At 49.5% G+C, this 22,172-nt stretch overlaps 1 protein-coding gene across 2 annotated transcripts; it reads left to right on the top strand.

Moving 5' to 3' along the window:
• Nucleotides 1-839: 839 nt before the first annotated feature.
• Nucleotides 840-20,403, top strand: NECAP2 (NECAP endocytosis associated 2). Of its 2 annotated transcripts, XM_003806230.5 has the most exons (8): nucleotides 840-1,202; nucleotides 3,978-4,078; nucleotides 8,214-8,318; nucleotides 8,404-8,485; nucleotides 9,437-9,545; nucleotides 12,159-12,336; nucleotides 16,139-16,214; nucleotides 19,167-20,403. In XM_003806230.5, exons 1-8 carry the CDS (start codon nucleotides 1,111-1,113, stop codon nucleotides 19,213-19,215), a joined length of 792 nt encoding a protein of 263 aa, XP_003806278.1. In that variant the 5' UTR covers nucleotides 840-1,110; the 3' UTR covers nucleotides 19,216-20,403. The 2 variants fall into 2 exon arrangements, with proteins under 2 accessions (XP_003806278.1, XP_063450597.1); XM_063594527.1 differs by lacking the exon at nucleotides 16,139-16,214 and having other exon boundaries at nucleotides 19,167-19,321.
• Nucleotides 20,404-22,172: the final 1,769 nt, after the last annotated feature.

Raw genomic sequence — 22,172 nt, 5'->3', positions numbered from 1 at the left:
TCAGTGAATCAGAGGTTTGGGATCAGCTTCACCCCACATAGGGGCTGGCACATTGCAGGCACTCAACTAGCGGAATGAATGAGAGAATGGTAGGGAAGGAGGGATTTTGAGAATTTGGCTAGGGTAGACATTGTATCTCCCAGAATATTCTGGGAGAAATCGAAGTTAAGACTGGAATTCTTCTTCTTCTTTTTTTTTTTTTTTTTTTTTGAGACAGAGTCCCGCTCTGTCACCCAGGCTGAGGTGCAGTGGCACAATTTCAGCTCACCGCAACTTCCGAATCCCGGGTTCAAGCGATTCTAGTGCCTCAGTCTCCCAACTAGCTAGGACTACAGACACACGCTACCAAGGCCGGCTAATTTTTGTATTTTTAGTAGAGACGGGGTTTCACCATGTTGGCCAGGCTGGTCTCGAACTCCTGACCTCAGGTGATCCGCCCGCCTCAGCCTCCCAAAGTGCTGGGATTACAGGCGTGAGCTACCAAGCCCGGCCTGGAATTCTTCTTAAATTACTTGTGTTACTAAACTTTACTTCTTTGAATACAACTCGTTGTTGAGGTTTGGCCACACGGGGCCCTGAGCATATAAGTGGGTTCCCCTAGGGGAAGCATGGAGGGTGGTAGGGTAATGGCATCTATTTAGTCTGGTGGGTCAGGTGCCAGCTGAGCCTTACAGTCAGGAGAGGGAAGGATATTCAGGCAGAGGAGGCGCCGAGGCAAAGGCTGGAGGACAGAGATACTGCAGGGTGGGCTACAGCTTTGCCTCTAGGTCAACTGGGCCCCAGGCCTAAGAAACTGAAGCGATGGGGATGATCCACACCCAGACCACGGGTTACAGAGGGGTCTGTCCATGGCGGGCGCAGGGCGCTTTCTTTGCGTCGGAGGGTGTCTGGAGGGAAGGAGAAGCCTCTGGAGGGAGGGAGAAGCCTCCGGAGGTCGCCCGCCGCGTGTCTTGAGCCGGGTTTCCAGCAGAGGGCGCACAAACGAGGCGGTGCTGAGGCCCGCGAGCTGCCGCTCTAGCCGAAACCTGGTCAGAGAGTCGCACCGCTTCCGTCCGTCGGACAGAGGAACGGTGGAAGGAGCCGGAAGTTCGGTGGGCTCCAGGCGTCGTGATGGAGGAGAGCGGGTACGAGTCTGTGCTCTGTGTCAAGCCTGACGTCCACGTCTACCGCATCCCTCCGCGGGCTACCAACCGTGGCTACAGGTGACTACCCGCCGCCAGACCAGGCTAGCTCCAATTTAACCCTTTCTCCGCCACCCGGACACACCCACTGCGGGAACCGAGGACAGCCCTGGCCAGTTTTGGGGCGAGGGGGAGCTAATGCTGCTGCTTCTTCCAGTTCCAGGCCCGAGCAGGGAGGCGGATCCAGAGTTTTGCCCGTCGCAGTACGACGCACGGGACTCCTGGCGGCGGGGAGGGCGTTAAAGCCGTATCTAGCGCTTAGGGACCCCGGTGGGCTGCCGGGTACCCTAAACTTGGTCGGGGGTGGTGATGTCACAGACGCTTCTCTTTCAGCGCTAACCGGTGGCCTTGAAGGGATCCTCGAAAAGCCTTAAGCGGGGAGGTGCCCTATCACAGACGGAAATCCCCGAGAGGAGGGGAGGGAGCCCAGAGCCGGCTGAAAGGACCGGTCCCGGGGAGCTTTAAGGTGACGGTCGAAGCCCAGGGACCCCTTCCTACCCAGATCCCTTCGCACGAATTTCACCCTTGATCACAGCCTGGAGCAGTTGGGAGGACCCCATCTATATTTCTCTGGTCTCTACCTGAGACGAATAAACACACACGCTTGTAAACATACAGAGTATCTCTGCAAAAGAACACAGGAAACTGCCCTAGGGGAGGGGAACCGCCCTTGGAAGGAAACTTCCTTTCCCTTTTGTGCTGTTTGCGTTTTACTACTCTTAGTATGCGTTATCTATCAAAACGACGAAAAATATTAAAAGAAAAAAGATACACTTCATACAGACAACCTGGCCTATGGCTATTTTGTGCCACTGAGTGGTGGTAGGGAGTGCTCGTATTTGCGGGGGCCTGGGTGGCTCTTGAAGGCGATGGTTGTCCAAGTTTTTCGGAAATACAGGATTGGTCTGCACCCCAAGAATGATGGAGCGTCCACATTTCTTCTTGTTACTTTCCAGTTGTGTTACCGTGGGCTCATAGCTGATCTTATGGTGAAAAGATGCGTTAGTGAACATTACATTCATGACATATTTTAAAATAGTATGAAAACAAAAACAACAATAACCAAAATACATTTGTTTTCTGTCATCAAACTGTGGTTGGACCATCAAACCATTGATGGTCGTCTAGCCCCATCTCCTGTTGGGTCTTTTTTTTTTTTTTGAGACAGAGTTTCCCTCTTGTTGTCCAGGCTAGAGTGCAATGGTGCGATCTCGGCTCACTGCAACCTCCGCCTCCCGGATTCAAGCGATTCTCCTGCCTCAGCCTCCCGAGTAGCTGGGATTACAGCCATACACCACCACACCCGACTAATTTTGTGTTTTTAGTAGAGACGAGGTTTCTCTATGTTGGTCAGGCTGGTCTTGAACTCCCTACCTCAGGTGGTCCACTCGCCTCGGCCTCCCAAAATGCTGGGATTACAGGCACGATCCACCGCGCCCGGCCCCCTATTGGGTCTTTAGTAGGATGGATTTGGTTCCTCTTGGTGCCCCAGAGAGCGAGGTTATGAATTGTCAGGGCTGGCTGGTTTAGCTTAGAGGAAACTACCAGTGCCTGCACTTAAGTCTTGGAGCTCTCCTTAGCCTGAATCTCAGGCCTGGTAAGAGGAACAGGAACTGAGTCTGCTGATTTGTGAATTGAGAATCTGCATTTGTGCAGCCCTCAAGACAGCCGCGTCCAGGGTTCTTGAGAACTGGCATAGGGACTTCTAAGAAAAGCCTCCTGGAAACACCTGCGGTTCTTGCTATTTGGGGATTTAACTGACCTTTTCTTAGAACTAAAATGTGAAGTTAATGCTTTAAAAGAGTCAAAACAGCTGGCTGTGGTGGCTCACGCCTGTAATCCCAACACTTTGGGAAGCCTCGGTGGAAGGATCCCTTGAGCCCAAGACTTCAGGACCAGCCTGGGCAACATAGACCCTATCTCTATAATTTTTTTTAATTGGCCTGGTGTGTTGGTACACACCTGTAGTCCCAGCTACTCAGGAGGCTGAGGTGGGAGGATCTCTTGAGCTCAGGAGGTTGAGGCTTCAGTGAGCCGTGGTTGCGCCACTGCACTTCAGCCCGGGTGACAGAGTGAGACCCCGTCTCAAACAAATTAGAGCCAAAAGCGGCATTGCTGTAGGTTCATGGTTTCCTGGGTTTCTTCCTAAGGACCCATTCACTTTTCTCACATGTACTGTTGTTCTCCTTTTCTCTTCTGGTGATTGTTCCATGCTGTCTTTTTCTTTCAAGATAGTCTCACTGGTCTCAAATGGTTGCTCTGACTGCTGCAGTCAAGCAGTGTCAGAAACAGAATCAGGCCCCTGCAGCTGCTGCTTCTATAGAAAGGAAACTGGAAGGAAGTCCTACGTGGAGGAGGACACTGTGGTCTAGAGAGGGGTCACCAAGTGACAACCCAGTGTGTTTTTGTATGGTTCACACCTAAGAATAGTTTTTACATTTTTTAAATGGTTTGGAAAATTTTTAAAGGAGAGTATTTCATACTGGGAACATTATATGAATTTCAGATTTCAGTGTCTACACTTTGATTGAAATACAGCTGTGCTCAGTAGAAAATAGTTAAGATACCTAAAGCATCACCACGTGCATGTTCTGTACTGATTTTACCCTACAGCAGCCGAGCTGCCTTGTTGTGACAGGCTGTGTGGCCTGTAGAGCCAAAGATATTTACTGTCTGACTCTTTACAGAAAATGTTTGCCAACTCTTGGGCTAGAATAAGCAGCCCTTTCCATTCCCAGCATTGGGGTCACACAGCAGGAGCCTCTGGCAGAGATTCAGTGGTGTTTGTCCCCTTAGGGCTGCGGAGTGGCAGCTGGACCAGCCATCATGGAGTGGCCGGCTGAGGATCACTGCAAAGGGACAGATGGCCTACATCAAGCTGGAGGACAGGACGTCAGGTAACCGCAAGGGAGGCTGCATCAAGCTGAGGGGCCGCACCCCACTTTATGAAGGGAGAGGTGGCCTGGTCTGGCCAGGCTGCTCAGGGGTCATGGGAACCTGTCCTGAAAAATCAGAGACGTGTGTGTACCTTTAAGCTGTACCATTCCCCCACCTTAGTTGTAGAAAGTACCGTCTCCAGGTGTAAAAATGAGTATTTCATGTCAAACACTAGTTCCTTTTAGGAGTCCTCAGGAAAATGTGGGGGCCAAGGAGAGGAGACCGCAGCTTGGTCCTGGTAGGAAGTAGGAAGCCCTGGAAGTGGCCTTGAAGACAGGCGGGTGAGGATGCACAGCCCTCTGCCGCTGGGCTCTGCTTCCTACTGAGGAATTGTTTATCAATGCAGCGGTAACTCCCAGAGCTGACCACACCCATTAACCGAAGAAGCTGGAAACTGTCCTACTCAGCTCTTTCTGTAGTGAGAGGACGAGCTGAGCTGGGTTGTGTTGGGGTCAGCTGGCAGAGATCGTCTTGGGGGAAACTTCACAAGTCCTGGGCCACCTGTGCCTCTGGGTGAGCTGTGGAGGGCAGTGCACCTGGAATCCCCCAGCCGAGACCCCTAGTGGGGTCGGACACAGTGTCTGCTCAGTCAGGTGCCACAACATTCGGTCATTTATTTTTTCTAATATGTAGAGATTTTCCTTTGTAGAGCAGAAGAGAAAGTGCAAAAGTTTAGAGAGAGAACTGGCTGCCTCTTCTCAGAACTATGTTCTGCCTGAGCTGCTGGATGTGGGGTGAGCCACATGACCTCTGGGGCCTTGGCCGCCTCCTTGTTGAAATGGGGATCATATTAGTTCCTCCTTCATAAGATTGTTGGAGAATAGGAAGTGAGCAGATATTTCTGTAATGCTTTACGGACTGCGAGGCAACCCAAAGCATTGATGTGTTCTTCGGGAACTTGGGTACTGGCGGCAGAGGAGTTTGGAGAGGCAGCTGCCATGGCCAGACCAGAGACTTTAAGCTGGAGAATTGCTGGGACACCCCAGGTAGTGTCATAAGAGAATGGTAACACCTCTTGTTCTCTGAGGAATTTGGTAACTGCGACTTTATTTTAAAAAATCATTTTTTTTTAGACGGAGTCTTGCTCTGTCACCCAGGTGGAGTGCAGTGGCACGATCTTGGCTCACCACAACCTCTGCCTCACAGGTTCAAGCAATTCTCTGCCTCAGCCTCTCGGGTAGCTGGGATTACAGGCGCCCCCCACCACGCCCAGCTAATTTTTTTTGTACTTTTAGTAGAGACGGGGTTTCACCATATTGGCCAGGCTGTTCTTGAACTCCTGACCTCGTGATCCGCCCACCTCGGCCTCCCAAAGTGTTGGGATTACAGGTGTGAGCCACTGTACCCAGCCAGCTGTGACTTTAACATGACTCCCTAACGTAACAGCCACTGCCTAGGGCTGAGCCTCCCCTGTGGGACCCACCCCAAGGTGCTCTTAGCTCAAGGTCATGCCTGGGTCATGTTAGTCTCTTACTTTCCCATGAGGTAATGAGCATATCACTCTAGGCCAGGCTTTCTCAGCTTCAGCACTGTTGACACCTGGGGCCAGATGAGTCTTTGTTTTGGAGAGCTGTGGAGCCCAGTGAGGACATTTCACAGCATTCTTGGCCTATGTCTAGCAGATGCCAGTAGCACCCCCCAAGTTGTGACAATCAAAATTATCTCTAGACATTGCCAGATGTCCTCTTGGGGACAGGGGAGCAAAATCACCCCTGATTGAGAACTACTGCTGTAGGCTGAAGGAATCTTGGTGAGGTTGGAACACAAGGCAGATAAATTGACAAGAAACCACAGACTCTAGGGCTGTTGGTTTTGAATCAGTTCAGCCTTGATTACAAAATTACCTCTTGCCTGGGCATGGTAGCTCATGCCTGTAATCCTAGCACTTTAGGAGGCCAAGACAGGTGGATCGCTTGAGCCCAGGAATTCCAGAGCAGCCTGGGCAATATGGCAAAACCCTGTCTCTAATAAAAATACAAAAATTAGCCAGGCGTGGTGGTGCACACCTGTGATCCCAGCTACTTGGGAGGCTGAGGCACAAGAATCACTTGAACCGAGGAGGTAGAGATTGCAGTGAGCCGAGATTGCGCCACTGCACTCCAGCCTGGGTGACAGAGCAAGACTGTCTCAAAAGAAAAGAAAACAAAAAAAAGGCCGGGCACGGTGGCTCACCGCCTGTAATCCCAGCACTTTGGGAGGCCAGTGCAGGCAGATCACCTGAGGTCGGGAGTTTGAGACCAGCCTGACCAACATGGAGAAACCTTGCCTCTACTAAAAATACAAAATTAGCCGGGCGTGGTGGTGCATACCTGTAAACCCAGCTATTCGGGAGGTTGAGGCAGGAGAATCGCTTGAACCTGGGAGGTGGAGGTTGCAGTGAGCCGAGATCGTGCCGTTGCACTTCAGCCTGGGCAACAAGAGTGAAACTCCATCTTGGAAAAAACAAAAAACAAAGTTATCTCTAAACCACAGGATTCAGTAGAAGATATTTGGTTAAATACTTAAAGCACCAGCCAGGTGTGGTGACTCATGCTTATAATCCCAGGGCTTTGGGAGGCCAAGGTGGGAGGATCGCTTGAGACCAGGAGTTAGAGATCAGCCTGGGCAACATATCAAGACCCTATCTCTAACAAAAATTGAGTGGGCATGGTGGCATGTGCCTGTATTCCCAGCTACGTGAGAGGCTGAAGCGGGAAGATTACTTGAGCCCAGGAGTTCGAGGCTGCAGTGAGCTATGGTGCACTGCACACTGCACTTCAATCTGGGCAACAGAGCATGACCCTGTTTCTTTCTTTCTTTTTTTTTTTTCTTGTCATGTTGGCTGGAGTGGAGTGGCACAATCTCAGCTCACTGCAGCCTCCAACTCCTGGGGTCAGGGATCCTCCTGCCTCAGCCTCCCAGGGAGCTGGAACTAAATGTGCATGCCACCATGCCTGGCTTATTTTTGGATTTTTTGTAGAGACCAGGTTTCACCATCTTGCTCATGCTAGTCTCAAATTCCTGGGCTGGGCTGGGTGCAGTGGCTCACGCCTGTAATCCCAGCACTTTGGGAGGCTGAGGCAGGCAGATCACCTGAGGTCAGGCATTCAAGACCAGCCTGGCCAACATGGTGAAACACTGTCTCTACTAAAAATACAAAAATTAGTGGGGCGTGGTGGTGCATGCCTGTAATCCCAGCTACTTGGGAGGCTGACGCAGGAGAATCACTTGAACCTGGGAGGTGGAGGTTGCAGTGAGCCGAGATTGCGCTGCTGCACTCCAGCCTGGGTGACAGAGGGAGACTCCATCTCAGGAAAAAAAAAAAAAAAAGTATAAATCAAATTCCTGGGCTCAAACAACGCACCCCACTTCAGCCTCCCAAAGTGCTGGGACCATACCCACGCCATGACCCTGTTTCTAAAAAACAAAACAAAAAATACTAAAAGCAACAACAGACGTCAGCACGTGGGAAAAACTGATGCCAGTCATAAATGCTCGTGGAAATTTTATGTTGTGCCACACTGTCGAGTGCTGTAGTTGACAAGGTGATGTGTTTCACAAGGGCTTCTTTTAAAGCTAGTCACGCTTGCCCTGTCTCAGATTGAATTAAATCAGCCTGCTTCAGATTCCCTATGGGTGTGAAAACTTCCTCCCTTCTTTCCTCGGGGCTCACTGGCCCCTCTTATAGTCCTGCCTCAGGTACTAGCCTCTTCAGCAGGTGTGATTACCTAGGCCAGGGTTCACCTGTTCTAGGACACTCAGGGTTCAGGTAATATAAGTGGGTAAAGCAGATGGAACGGATGGGCTAGCAGCTCCAACTTATTCTCAGGTGGGCTTGGAGGCTCAGCATTAATAAAGCTTAATTTTAAGAGAGGCCAGGCAGAATACCAAACTGTGAGCTAGATTTGACCTGTAAGCTCTCTGACTTAAGCCTTTCCTTGGTTATATTTTCTGTGTCTTCCCTTTAGCAAGAATGGATTCGATTTGAATCCCACAGTAAGGTTTGCCGATCTGTCTCAGCTGGTTAGAGATGCCTTGCGGGCAAAAGGCCCAGTAGTGTGGTAGAAACACTTGGCTGGAAGGGGGCTCAGGGCTCAGCCTAACCTGTGCTTTCAGGGGAGCTCTTTGCTCAGGCCCCGGTGGATCAGTTTCCTGGCACAGCTGTGGAGAGTGTGACGGATTCCAGCAGGTACTTCGTGATCCGCATCGAAGATGGAAACGGTAGGCATGGGTCCTGGTGCTTCCTCCTCTTGGGAAAGGTTTTCTCTGCCTTTGGAAGGTGGGTTGATCATGTGTTGTCCCCCAGGGCGACGGGCGTTTATTGGAATTGGCTTCGGGGACCGAGGTGATGCCTTTGACTTCAATGTTGCATTGCAGGACCATTTCAAGTGAGTGGGTCTGGGAGACACATGCTCATGCCCCTCCCTTCTTTCCCTGGACAGAATGATCTCCCAGGTTAAGATACCCAAGTGTTTGTGTGTGATTTGTCTGGCAGCAGAGACTCAGGAGAACCCAGGACAAGCCACCTCTCTTCTCTGCCAATGTTCATCTCCGCTGTAAAGCCTTCTCTTTTACCTGAGGCTCATCTCTACCATCCCAGCCTTCGGGCCTGCCACCTGTCTCCCCTTACCAGTCCCTTGAGCAGCCAGAGTCCTCATCAGGCTCCTGTGGCCTTTCTGGGCCTGCTCCTCCATGTAATCAATGGCGCTTGGATTCCCAGGGCACCCAGCAGATGCCCTGATGTCCTTTTCTGAAGCTAAGAGACAGGGCAGGAAGTCCTCCTCCACCATCTGCAGGGCTCGAACTCAGGCTGCCAGTGAGTGGGCTGTGCGCGGCCACTCACGTGGGCGCCTCTGGCTCTTCCCTTACTGGTGCTGCTGGGTGGTGTGGTATGGAGGGTGGGGGACTTTTGTGTTGCCCTCTACTTCTGGGTATCTGTCTTGTCCCCCCGTCTGCCTTCTGAGTGTTTGAGGGTGTGTAGAGACCGCATCTTAGTTCTCATGTCATATACTGTAGAGGGAAGGGCAGGCTCTCATGTGTCCTAGAGACAGTGTTAGGACCCTCTACGTAAGTGATCTCGCTGCATTCGTAGCCATCTTGAAAACCTATAGAATTGTGGGCATATTTTGCTGATGAGGAAACCAATGTGCATGCCCCTACTTAAGTGTCAGATCGGGATTTGAATTCAGGCCTCACTCCCAAGCCTGCACTCTTTCCAGCACCCCGTCTCACTACGAGGCTCAGCCTGGACTGATAGCAGGCAGTAGTGAAGTGAGCCAGTGATTGCAGGGCAGCTGGTCTCTTCCTTCCTCACCTTTTTCCTCATGTTCTCTCCCCAGGTGGGTGAAACAGCAGTGTGAATTTGCAAAACAAGCCCAGAACCCAGACCAAGGCCCTAAACTGGACCTGGGCTTCAAGGAGGGCCAGACCATCAAGCTCAACATCGCAGTGAGTTCTACCCTTGCTTGGCTGTGGTGATGTGATACTTGTGGCCACCCAGCCCCAGAGCCCATCGCTCTTCTTACAGTTCAGCTCCTTCAGTTCAGCAGATGTTTAGTGAGCATCTGCCTTGTGCCAGGTCCTGCATCGGGGTGAACGAGAGACCTCTGTTCTCATGGAGCTCAGAGTTGAGCTGAGACAGGCAGGTTAAAATGTGATAACAACATGGCAGGAAAGGTTCCATGACTAAGGGATGCCCTGGGTGCCGTGGGCTCCTAGAGGAAGGGTGTGCAGCCCATAGTTGTGGGAACCAAGGAAGGCTTCCTGGAAGAAGGGACCTGTAGGCAAGGGAAGAGTGATCAAAGAGTGGTTCACACAGAGGAACAGCAGGTGCAAAGCCTCTGAACTGAGAAGGAGCATCAGTCATTTGCTGCCAGAGGTGGTGTTTCTGTCCTAGCTATTAGAGTACATCAGGAGGGACCTGTGTGCTCATCCCAGGCTGTGTCTTGAATAAGGAAGATTTGGGAGAGTTCTGGCAGGAGGGCATTGAGGTGGGCGCTGGGAGTCCTGGGCAGCTTGTGCTGATGGTGTTGTCCTGGCTCCTGTGTCTTCGTTCTGAGCTGCTCTGCCTCTGGCTTCCCCCCGTCAGCTCCTGTTCATAGGAACAGGTTGGGCTGGGCTGGGCTGGGCTGGGTTGCCTAAAGTTGGCCTTTACCTGGCTGCAAGGGTGGAGAGGGGAGATGAGGTCAGAGTCATGATTGCGGGGACCCAAGGACCAAGTGGATTGGTTTTTGTTTTTGCTAGGAATACTGTGTTGAGATGGATTTGTTTTTTCAAGAAGCTTTGTAACTCTAAAATAATGCTTTTCCTCTTTACTTACTCTTTCTCCTCTTTTCTGCTTCGTGCTGGTGATGATTTGGGATCCTTGAAGTTGGCCAGCTGGCCCTTAAGAGAGAAATGCAAGTCCAATCCAGTGGACTGGTTGGGATGTGATTCTTTCTCTCGCTTGGAGGAAACTAACATTTAATGAGCATCAGCTGAGGGCCAGGTAGTGTTTTTTTTTTTTGTTTTTTTGTTTTTTTTTTAGGCATTTCTCATGTGAATTAAACATCCTCTCCCTTTCCTCCATGAGATGAGGAAATGGAGGCTTAGGGAGGGTTGGGGACTTGCCCAGGGTCACAGAGCTAGAAATAACTGGCACAGCTGTGCTCACACTGAGGTCTTTGAGGTCTTTTGACTTCAGGGCTGGACTTACGATTTTATTAAGCTGCTGCTTTCCTTATAAGTAGGGAACACATTATCTTCATCTGTGTAACTTGTGCTGGTTTCTGGCTCATGCTTGGTGCTCAGTTTTTTTTTTAAAGCATTTTCTTGAAGTATAATGTGCATGTAAAAAAGTGTACAAATCATAAATGCAGAACTCTGTGAAATTTAAAAAATCTAATTTATAGGCTGGGAGTGGTGGCTCACGCCTGTAATCCCAGCACTTTGGGAGGCTGAGGTGGGCGGATCACCTGAGGTCGGGAGTCCGAGACGAGCCTGACCAACATGGACAAACCCTGTCTCTACTAAAAATACAAAATTAGCCGGGCATGGTGGTCCATGGCTGTAATCCCAGCTACTCCGGAGGCTGAGGCAGGAGAATTGGCTTGAACCTGGGAGGTGGAGGTTGCAGTGAGCTGAGATCGAGCCTTTCATTGCACTCCAGCCTGGACAACAAGAGCGAAACTCTGGCTCAAAAAACAAAACAAAACAAAAAACCCAATTTATAAACTTGCACCTTGCTCAAGGTGCAAAAGATTGTCAGCACTCTGGAAACACCTCTCCTGGCCCCTCCCAGTAACTACCCTGAGTAACCCCATCCTGACTTCACATACCCTAGATTTTGTTTGTTCTTAACTTTCATGAATTGAATCATACACCTAATCTTGATTTGGAATGGTTTCTTTCTTTTACTCAATGTAATTTTTGTGAGAGTCATCCATGGTGTTGCGTGTAGTTTGTTCATTCTCATTGTTGTGGCACGTACCATTGTGAGAATTCACCCGATTTATTTATGTTTTACTGATGATGGACATTTGGGTAGTTTCCAGTTTGGGGCGATTACAAATAATGCTGCTGTAGATGTTTGAGTTCATGTTTTTGGTGCATATATGTATGATTTCTGTTGGTTTATACCTAGGAGTGGAACTGCGGAGTCATAAGTTTAAGTTCCTATGTTGAGCTTTATAATCCTTTCAAATAATTTTTCAAAGTAGTTTTACCAGTTTACACTTCAGCCAGCAGCGCCTGAATGGTTACTTCATATCGTAGTCAATACTTGATAATCTACATTTTAGCCATTCTGGTGAGCGTGTAATGGTATATCATTATAGCTTTGATCTGCATTTCCCTGATGAATGAAGTGGGGGTGCTGGGTTTTAAAATGGACCTTATTTGTGAGAGATTCAGAATGATGATGCACTAAGTATAGCTCATAGCAATGGAGGTGCTAGGTAGGACCATCTTTTGGTTACACAGATGTTGGGGGTCTGGGGTCACCTTGGCCCTCCTTGTGGGGTTTTCTGATAGCATTGGGACTCCAGCAGAACGGGCTGATTTGCATTCCTCTTCCCTCTTTAGAACATGAAGAAGAAGGAAGGAGCAGCTGGGAATCCCCGAGTCCGGCCTGCCAGCACAGGAGGGCTGAGCCTGCTTCCCCCTCCCCCAGGGGGGAAAACCTCCACCCTGATCCCTCCCCCTGGGGAGCAGTTGGCTGTGGGGGGATCCCTCGTCCAGCCAACAGTTGCTCCCAGTTCAGGTTAGTGCTCAGTGGGTGACTGCTGCATCAGTACCTGCCGGCTCCTCTTCTCCCTGGCAGCCAGGCCCCATGGTTTCCCCCCGTTACACACATGGATTGATCATGTAGTACTTGTCCGTGTCAAAGAAGGCGGGCACCCAAAGCTCATTCTGCACACGCTGGGTAAGGGGCTTCTCCTACTTGGCCTTTAGGGCGTCTGCCCTCCCCTGAGAGGCCAGGGCTGCGACTTGTTTGTTACTGTGAAATCATCAACATGTCGGTTCCTGGTTCCCAGTGTCTGCTCAGTGGGTATTGAGTGAGTGGGTAATGGAGACACAGTCTCTGCTCACGTGTAGTGAGAGAGATGAGTCACAGCACAGAGACCAAACGTGTAGGGCCTAGACCCACCATCAGCTGCTGTGATCTGGAGAGGTTTCATGAAAGAGGTGACATTGATCTGGACCTTGAAGGAAGGAGATAGAGTGGGAGTGGTTGGCATTCCAGGCAGAGAGAAGAACAAGAATGAGGCCCAGACTTTTAGACACCTGGTGTATATAGGGAGATGGGTACAGCATAAGGTGTGCCAAGGTGAGTGGTGGGAAATGAGATTTTGTTTGGAGTGAGCACCTCGGGTGTGGGAATCTGAGAGCATTTGCCCTGGCAGTTTGTGCTGAGGAGCCCTTAGGAGACCCTGGGATTCCGGAAGCGAGTGTCTAGTGTCAGCCTCTGACCACGCTGGGGTGCCAGCCCTTTTCCTCTACCTCCCCGCGCCCCCCACCGCCCGCCGCCCCGCCCAGCCCAGCCCAGCTTGATGCTCCTGGCCTTCCCCAGGCTGGGCGATTGTCACCAGCGTGCCTTCTGCACACAGCTCTCCCCAGCTTGCAGGCAGGAAGCCTTCCTGCTTTACTGATTCCTAAGCCTCCCCAACATTGGCTGCCCTATCTGGAGGTCAAGCTTCAGACTTCAGTCCTGTGGGGAGAGTGGCAGGAGGGGCAGTCAGAGAGCCCCTGCCCGGTACCAGGAACTGTTCTTTAAGTGCTATTTCTCAGAGTGGGGTCATAGGACCACTTGCTTTGGCATCGCTGGGGGATGGGGGCAAGAATCTGCATTCTTGTGTCTTTTTTTTTTTGAAATGGAGTTTTTTTGCTCTTGTTGCCTAGGCTGCAGTGCAATGGTGTGATCTCGGCTCACTGCAACCTCTGCCTCCTGGGTTCAAGTGATTCTCCTGCCTCAGCCTCCTGAGTAGCTGGGATTACAGGCATGTGCCTCCACACCCAGCTAATTTTGTAATTTTAGTAGAGACGGGGTTTCTCCATGTTGGTCAGGCTGGTCTTGAACTCCCAACCTCAGGTGATCCGCCCGCCTCAGCCTCCCAAAGTGCTAGGATTACAGGCGTGAGCCACTGCACCCGGCCCTTATGTCTGTTCTTGTTTGTGTGTTGACTAAAGTCTGAGAGCTACTACCTTAGGCCTTCCTAAGCAACCAAGGTTGCTGATGGATACTTATTTATTTAAGATGGAGTCTTGCTCTGTCACCCAGGCTGGAGAGCAGTGGCATTTTCTCGGCTCACCACAACCTCCGCCTCCTGGGTTCAAGTGATTCTTCTGCTTCAGCCTCCCGAGTAGCTGAGATTACAGGCACGCACCACCACGCCCAGCTAAGTTTTGTATTTTTAGTAGAGACAGGGTTTCACTGTGTTGGCCAGGACGGTCTCGATCTCCTGACCTCGTGATCTGCCCGCCTCAGCCTCCCAAAGTGCTGGGATTACAGGCATGAGCTACCGTGCCTGGCCTTGCTGATGCATTTTTAACAGCATTTTAATTTTAATATGGTGCACTTGCTGTGTGCCAGGTAGAGTTCTAGGCACTGGTAGGTATAGCATCCAGTTTCAGCTCTCAAGGGCTTGTTTTCTGGTGTCTGAGACAGGCAGTTAGCATGTCAACAAACAAAATGGTGTCAGATAATAAGTCATGAATATCAACATTTATGAAGCACTTACTATATGAACAATATGGTTGGGTTCAAATTTCAGCTTACTAGCTTTGTGATATTTATTTATTTTTATTTTTTATTTTTGAGATGGAGTTTTTTGCTCTTGTTGCCCAGGCTGGAGTGTGATGGCGCAATCTCGGCTTACCACAACCTCTGCTTCCTGGGTTCAAGTGACTCTCCTGCCTCAGCCTCCCAAGTAGCTGGGATTACAGGCATGCGCCACCTCACGTGGCTAATTTTGTATTTTTAGTAGAGACGGGGTTTCTCCATGTTGGTCAGGCTGGTCTTGAACTCCTGACCTCAGGTGATCCTCCCGCCTTGACCTCCCAAAGTGCTGGGATTACAGGCATGAGCCACCGCACCTCGCCTACTTATTTATTTTTAAGAAGGAGTCTCACTCTGTTGCCCAGGCTGGAGTGCAGTGGCATGATCTCAGCTTACTGCAACCTCCGCTTCCTGGGTTCAAGCAATTCTCCTGCCTCAGCCTCCCAAGTAGCTGGCATTACAGGCATGCACCACCATACCTGGCTAATTTTTGTATTTTTAGTAGAGACAGAGGTTTCACCACGTTGGCCAGGCTGGTCTCGAACTCCTGACCTCAGGTGATCCACCTGCTTCTGCCACCCAAAGTGCTGGGATTACAGGCTGAGCCACTGTGCCCAGCCCAGTTTTGTGATCTTTAGAAAATCACTTCTCCATGCCTCATTTTTCTCATCTGTAGGATAGGGGAAGTAATGATACTTAAAATATAAGTTTCTTGTGAGGATCAAATAAGCTGATTTATGTATAGCACTTAGAACAATTTTTGGAACATTCTAAGTGCTCACTGAATGTTAGATCTCATTTTATTAATATCGTTATTGCCACTATATGCTGGACCTGTTCTAAGCATTCCATGGATATTTAATCTTCACACCAGTCCTATGGAGTAGTTCCTGTTATTTTCAGCATTTTAGAGGTAGGAGAATGGAAACTGAAATGACCTGCACAGTCACGTGGCTCATCCCAATCTGTCTTTCCCTAGGGGCTGGGGTGAGGTTCACAGAAGATAATGTGCCTTGAGCACTTGGTGAACTGTAAAACTCTAAACCATTGAGGGCCCTAGTTTTATCTGTTCTCCTGGCCCAGAGCAGATTAGAAATAGCAACTTAGTGCCAAGGCGGAGGGTGGCAAACACAGGCCCTTCAGAAGGGCAGTTGGCAGCACTGGGGGAGGTGCCTGAAAAGCACAAAAGCAGGCATTGTAGCCCCATGGCGTCGCCTACCTTGGTGGAGAGATAGGATTGAGGTTCTGTGTGAGCTCTTTGGAATGCTCTTCCTGACCCCTAACCAGTTCGGGGCCTGGGACTTGGCACGTGGCTGGCACATAGTGTTCTCAGCCAGTTCATCCAGACATGGTAGTGCAGGCTTGATATGAAGATGATCTTGCGGTTTTGGTGGACATTCTCCATTCAAGAAGCTAAGACGGGTTATAGTAAATTTTAAATAGATTTCAACATAAATGGTTGATAACAAAGTCAGCTTCAGGTATGCATGTTAGATGACGTGAGACTAACCACCCATCCTGCGGGCACCCCTCGTTCCACCTTGTATGTGGCTTTCTGCGTTTTCTCCAGAGCGCACAAGGGCTGGTGAGAAGATGCTGGAAGTGTGGCAACTCAGGGTGTTTTGTTGCCCAAAAGCATGTCTGGTGTGGCTTTCCCAGCTACCTGGTGTCATGAGACTGATCACTGAGTCTCATGATTTGGTCATTGAAACAACCAGAAAGACAGGTCTCTGACTTCTCTGTCCCCTCTTCTCTTCCTACGGGTCGGACTCGGGAACATCAATAGGAGGTACTTCTGTACCCTGGCCACAGCCCAATCCTGCCACCGCTGACATCTGGGGAGACTTTACCAAATCTACAGGGTAAGGAGGGCCATGTTCTGCGGAGGGGCTGGGGCCAGGGCCGTTGCTCTACAAACCTGGTATTGTTCCACATGCCTGCCTTCTGGTGTTAGGATTAGGAGTAACAGTTTTAATTTGGATGTTTTCTTTTCTTTTTTTTTTTTTTTTTGAGAGGGAGTTTTGCTCTTGTTGCCCAGGCTGGAGTGCAATGGCATGATCTTGGCTCGCTGCAACCTCTGCCTCCCAGGTTCAAGCTATTCTCCTGCCTCAGCCTCCTGAGTAGCTGGGATTACAGGCACCTGCCACCACGCCTGGCTAATTTTTTGTATTTTTAGTAGAGATGGGGTTTTACCATGTTCGTCAGGGTTGTCTTGAACTCCTGACCTCAGGCGATCCACCTGCCTCGTCCTCCCAAAGTACTGGGATTACAGGCATGAGCCACCGCGCCTGGCCTGATTTGGATGTTTTCAAGCCAGCCAGAGGACAGAGCCCCAGTATGCCTGCTTTGGGTGGCACACGTCTTTCCATGGAGGTTTTGCTGCTTTCCAGTGCTATATAGCCTGGGGCAACCCTTTGCAAATCTGGGCCTTTAAACCGCCTTCCCAAGTGCTTTGGCTTGTCCCCAGTACCTCCTTCTTCTATACCCCATCCCCCACCTTCCCCAAAATAGTGGACTGAGAGTTCAGACCCAGGCTCCAGCCTCAGCCCATCCTCATAGAACGCCTGAGGCAAGGTGGCTTGTCTTCTCTGACTCCATAAGATCTCAAGACTTTACTTGGGGCCAGGGTGAAAAGATACTAAATTCCTACTGCACTATTATTTACATGGACAGATTCTAGGACAGGGGTCAGCACACATTTTCTTTTTCTTTTCATGTTTTGAGACAGGGTCTCTCTCTGTCACCCAGGCTGGAGTGCAGTGGCACTATCATGGCTTACTGCAACCACATTCTCCCATGTTGCTGGCTCTACAGGTGCACATCACCATGCCAGCTATTTTTTGTATTTTTTCATAGATACGGGGTTTTGCCATGTTGCGCAGGCTGGTCTTGAACTCCTGGGCTCAAGCGATCTGCCTGCCTTGGCCTCCCAGAGTGCTGGGATTATAGGCACGAGCCAGTGTGCCCAGCCACATTTTCTGTAAAGGACTAGATAGCAAATAGTTTAGACTATTCAGGCCGTGTGGTCTTCGTTCTAGCTACTCAGTTCTGCTCTTGTTGCACAAAAGCAGCCACAGACAATATGTAAACAAATCAGCATGGCTGTGTGCCAGTAAAATTTTATTTACAAAAATAGAGGCATGGGCTGGGCGCGGTGGCTCATGCCTGTAATCCCAGCACTTTGGGATTCCCAGGCGGGCGGATCACCTGAGGTCAGGAGTTCAAGACCAGCCTGGCCAACATGGTCAAACCCCATCTCTACTAAATACACAAAAATTAGTTGGGCGTGGTGGGGTGGTGCCTGTAATCCCAGCTACTTGGGAGGCTGAGGCACGAGAATTGCTTGAACCCGGGAGATTGCAGTCAGCTGACATCATGCCACTCTAGTCCAGCCTGGGTCACAAGAGCAAGACTCCATCTCAAAAAACAAATAAACAAACAAAAAAAGCAGAGGCGTGAAATGAGGACTGTAACCCTTTTCCTGTTTGCCCTGAGAAAACTTGCCAGTGGCACTTCAGACTGCAGCGTTGACCCTGAGATAACTTTGCCACAAAATGTATTGTTTTTATATTATTTTTGCATCACTCTAGTATATCAGCTTTGGAACAAAAGACATTCTATTTATAGCATTCTGTTTTTAATAGTGGTATTTCCATTTACAAAATATAGTAATTCTGTTTTTTTTTTTTTTTTTTTTTGAGACAAGGTTTCACTCTGGTTGCCTAGGCTGGAGTGCAGTGGCGTGATGTCGGCTCACTGCATCCTTGACCTTCCAGGCTCAGGTGATTATCCCTCAGCCTCCTGAGTAGCTGGGACTACAGGCAATTGCCACCACACCCGGCTAATTTTTTGTATTTTTAGTAGAGGCGGGGTTTTGCTATGTTGCCCAGGCTGGTCTGGAACTCCTGGAATCCAGCAGTCCGCCTATCTCAGCCTCCCAGAGTGCTGGGATTACAGGCGTGAACTACCATGCCCGGCCCAAAATATAGTAATTATTGATTACTGAAAAAGTCAAATCCTAGAAAATGCAGCATTCTTACATGTGATGTTAACATCATTCTTGAACAGTTTTTAGCCTAAGATTCATTTGAGGAGTCTGATTTTTCCAAAATAGACAGTTCTGATTATTCAGATGATTCTGAAATAACTCCAAGAACAGTTTTTATATTTTATTTTCACGTTGAAAATCAGTCAGATTTGCATCAGCCTCAAAGAGCATGTTTATGTAAAATTAAATGAGGGCTGGCAGTGAGCTATATTTTTTCTACATGGGAAAGGGGTTAAGACTCTTCGGCCAGGCATGTTGGCTCACGCCTGTAATCCCAGCACTTTGGGAGGCCAAAGCAGGCAGATCACTTGAGGCCAGGAGTTCGAGACCAGCCTGGGCAACATGGCAAAACCCTGTGTCTACTAAAAGAAATACAAAAATTAACCGGTCATGTAGTTCCAGCTACTAGGGAGGTTGAGGTAGGAGGATCGCTTGAGCTCAAGAGGTTGAGGCTACAGTTGGCCTTGAGTGTGCCACTGCATTCCAGCCTGGGCGACAGTGAGACCCTGTCTCAAAAAAAAACAAAAACAAAAAAACAAAACCACAAACAAAAAACTTTGGTAAATACAGTTACATTAACTATTAAAAAAAAAAAACCATCGAGGGCCAGATTTGGTCTCTGTGCCAGAGTTTGCTGACTGCTGCTCTAGAACATTTAGGAACTGGCTTCTTAGAGCTTTTTCTGTCCAGAGAGAAACCAACTTTTATCTGCTTTGTATTTTCAAAGATCTGAACTCCCCCACCCTTCCCTGTCTTCTCTTTACAGATCAACTTCCAGCCAGACCCAGCCAGGCACAGGCTGGGTCCAGTTCTGACCTGAGCACGGTTTTTCCTCATGTGACTTCTGGGAAGGCGCTCCCTCGTCTGGGCCAAAGGAAGGAAGACGAAGCCCTCCTCAGCTGGCCTGTGTTTGGGGCATGAATCTGTCCTCTCCTCCTTGTCTGGCTCTGTTGACAAACCGGGCATGTTTGGCAGTAAATTGGCACCGTGTCACACTGTTTCCTGGGATTCAAGTATGCAACCAGAACACAGGAGAAGAAAAGCTCCAGGATCCCTGTCCCCATCTGTCCTCTTGATGTGAGAGAGACTCTGAGACTTCTTCCATCGCAATGACCCGTATTAAACACAAGCCCCCAAAGCAAAAGAAGAGGTTGAGTTTGCTGCCAGGATTCAGATCAGGCCTTCCCAGGGTCTGCAGGTGTCACATGATCACAGTTCAGCGGGAGGCTTTCCGTACCCACACTGGCTGTAGCCACTTCAGTCCATCTGCCCTCCAGAGGAGGGGTTTCTTCCTGATTTTTAGCAGGTTTAGAGGCTGCAGCTTGAGCTACAATCAGGAGGGAAATTGGAAGGATTAGCAGCTTTTAAAAATGTTTAAATATTTTGCTTTGCTAATGTGCTGATCCGCACTAACTCATCTTTGCAAAAGGAACCGCTCCCTCGGCGTGCCCCAGCAGGGGCCTCTGAAGGGATTCCTCACTGTGGGCAGCTGCCCTGAGCTTCAGGCAGCAGTGTTCATCTCTGGCCAGTTGTCTGGTTTCCATGTATTCTAGGCCAGGTAGGCAACACAGAGCCAAGGCGGGTGCTGGAAGCCAGACGGAACAGTGTTGGGGCAGGAAGGTGGACGCTGTTGTCATGGAGCTGTGGGAGTTGGCACTCTGTCTGCTGGTGGCCCTCTCGGCTCACATGTTCACAGTGCAGCTCCTGGCAGACTTGGGTTTTCTCTTTGGTGGTTTCTAAAGTGCCTTATCTGCAAACAACTTCTTTTCTCCTTCAGGAACTGTGAATGGCTAGAAGAAGGAGGTCAGTAAACTAGAAGTCCAGGGTTGCTTGGTTTACTGGTTTATAAGAAATCTGAAAGCACCTCTGACATTCCTTTTATTAAGTCACCTCTCAGTTGAAAGATTTCTTCTTTGAAAGGTCAAGACCGTGAACTGAAAAAAGTGTTGGCCTTTTTGCGGGACCAGATTTTTAAGATAAAATAAATATTTTTACTTCTGTCATTGTATGTGAAAGATGAATGTGTTTCTGGCCGCGTGGCTGTTAAACTCTTCAGGGTGCCACAGCTAGACTCACGGCCACTTCTCTCACCACTGACCAAGTGTCCAGATTGAAAGTTCAGGGCTGGGGTGTGAGGCTGGCCAAAGTGAGGAAATGCAACCTTGTTGTCTAAGGCAATCGGTACCTTCTCTCCTGTGTTCTCTAGGATAGTACAGTCTTTTCATCATCCTTTGGCTGATGTGGAAGTAGTTGCTTGAATCACTTTGTGTGGGGCTTAATTCTCTTGTGGCGTCTCATGATACAGGCCGTTCTAGAGAGCCTGGCCCCTTGCTTTCCGTCTTCCACCAAACCTACCGGCAGAGCATCTCCCTGAGTAGTAAAGGGGTGCAGATACCCAGAGGTCAAAAGTAAAATTAGGAGGCCGGGCGCAATGGCTCATGCCTGTAATCCCAGCACTTTGAGAGGCCAAGACGGGAGGATCATTTGAGGCTGGGAGTTTGGGACCAGCCTGGGCAACACAGTAAGACGCATTTGTTTCCTTTTTTTTTGAGACACAGTCTCAGTCTGTTGCCCTGGCTGGAGTGCAGTGGAGCAATCTTGGTCACTGCAACCTCCACCTCCCAGGTTAAAGTGATTCTCCTACCTCAACCTTTCCAGTAGCTGAGATTACAGGCACCTGCTACCACACCCAGCTAATTTTTGTATTTTTTCAGTAGAGATGGGGTTTCACCATGCTGGCCAGGCTGGTCTCGAACTCCTGACCTCAAGTTATCTGCCCGCCTTGGCCTCCCAAAGTGCTGGGATTATAGGCGTGAGCCACGGCACCCGGCTGTTAGACCCCATTTCTTAAAAAAAAAAAAAAAAAAAAAAAAAAAATTAGTGTGGTGGTGGTGCATGCTTGGAATCCTAACTACTTGCGAGGCTGAGGTGGGAGAATTGCTTGAGCCCAGGAGTTTGAGGCTGCAGTGAGCTATGATCACGGCCTCGCACTACAGTCTAGGCAGCACAGTGAGACCCTAGAGAATTCTCTAAAAGAATTAAAAATGAAAAAAAGCCACAACACTTCTTTTGCCTGAGGATTCTGTAAGAAGCAGTTTTTATTGTTATGGAAATAGCCACTCTGATTAAGAAACTGTAGAGAGGAGAAAGAAAATGAAAATTGAAGATTCTCTTGCCCATTGAATAAGGGTAAGGAGATTGCATTAAAGGATCTTTGGGAGCAGTAACTTTTTTGTGCCGATTTCACATAGCATTACTTCACATCGAGTCAGTTTTAAGTACTTGGAGGGTGGAAATCAGAAAGGTTAGATGTAGAGGAAGCTTTATTAGAAGTGTGTACCATGGCTGGGCGTGGTGGCTCACGCCCACAATCCCAGCACTTTGGGAGGCCGAAGTGGGTGGCTTACTTGAGGTTAGGAGTTCGAGACCAGCCTGGCGAACATGGTGAAACCCCGTCTACTAAAAATACAATTAGCCAGGCATGGTGGCGCACGCCTGTAATCCCAGCTACTTGAGAAGCTGAGGCATGAGAATTGCTTCCAGGAAGTGGAGGTTGCAGTGAGCTGAGATCATGCCACTGTACTCCAGCCTGGGCAACAGAGCAAGACTGTCTCAAAAGGAAAAAAAAAAAAAGTATGTACCATTGAAGATCAGCACTTGGATTGTGGAGACAGACCTGGCCTTAGGATCCAGGCTATCCCCTGGTTAGACGTGTGGCCACAGGCTGTTCCTTCACCTCAGCGTCACTCAGATGAGGCACTAGCAGATGCAT

Source organism: Pan paniscus, chromosome 1 (assembly GCF_029289425.2).
Source record: "Pan paniscus chromosome 1, NHGRI_mPanPan1-v2.0_pri, whole genome shotgun sequence".
Lineage (NCBI taxonomy): Eukaryota > Metazoa > Chordata > Mammalia > Primates > Hominidae > Pan > Pan paniscus.
The sequence above is the reverse complement of the archived record's forward strand: the minus strand, read 5'-3'. Positions and strand labels throughout refer to the sequence as shown.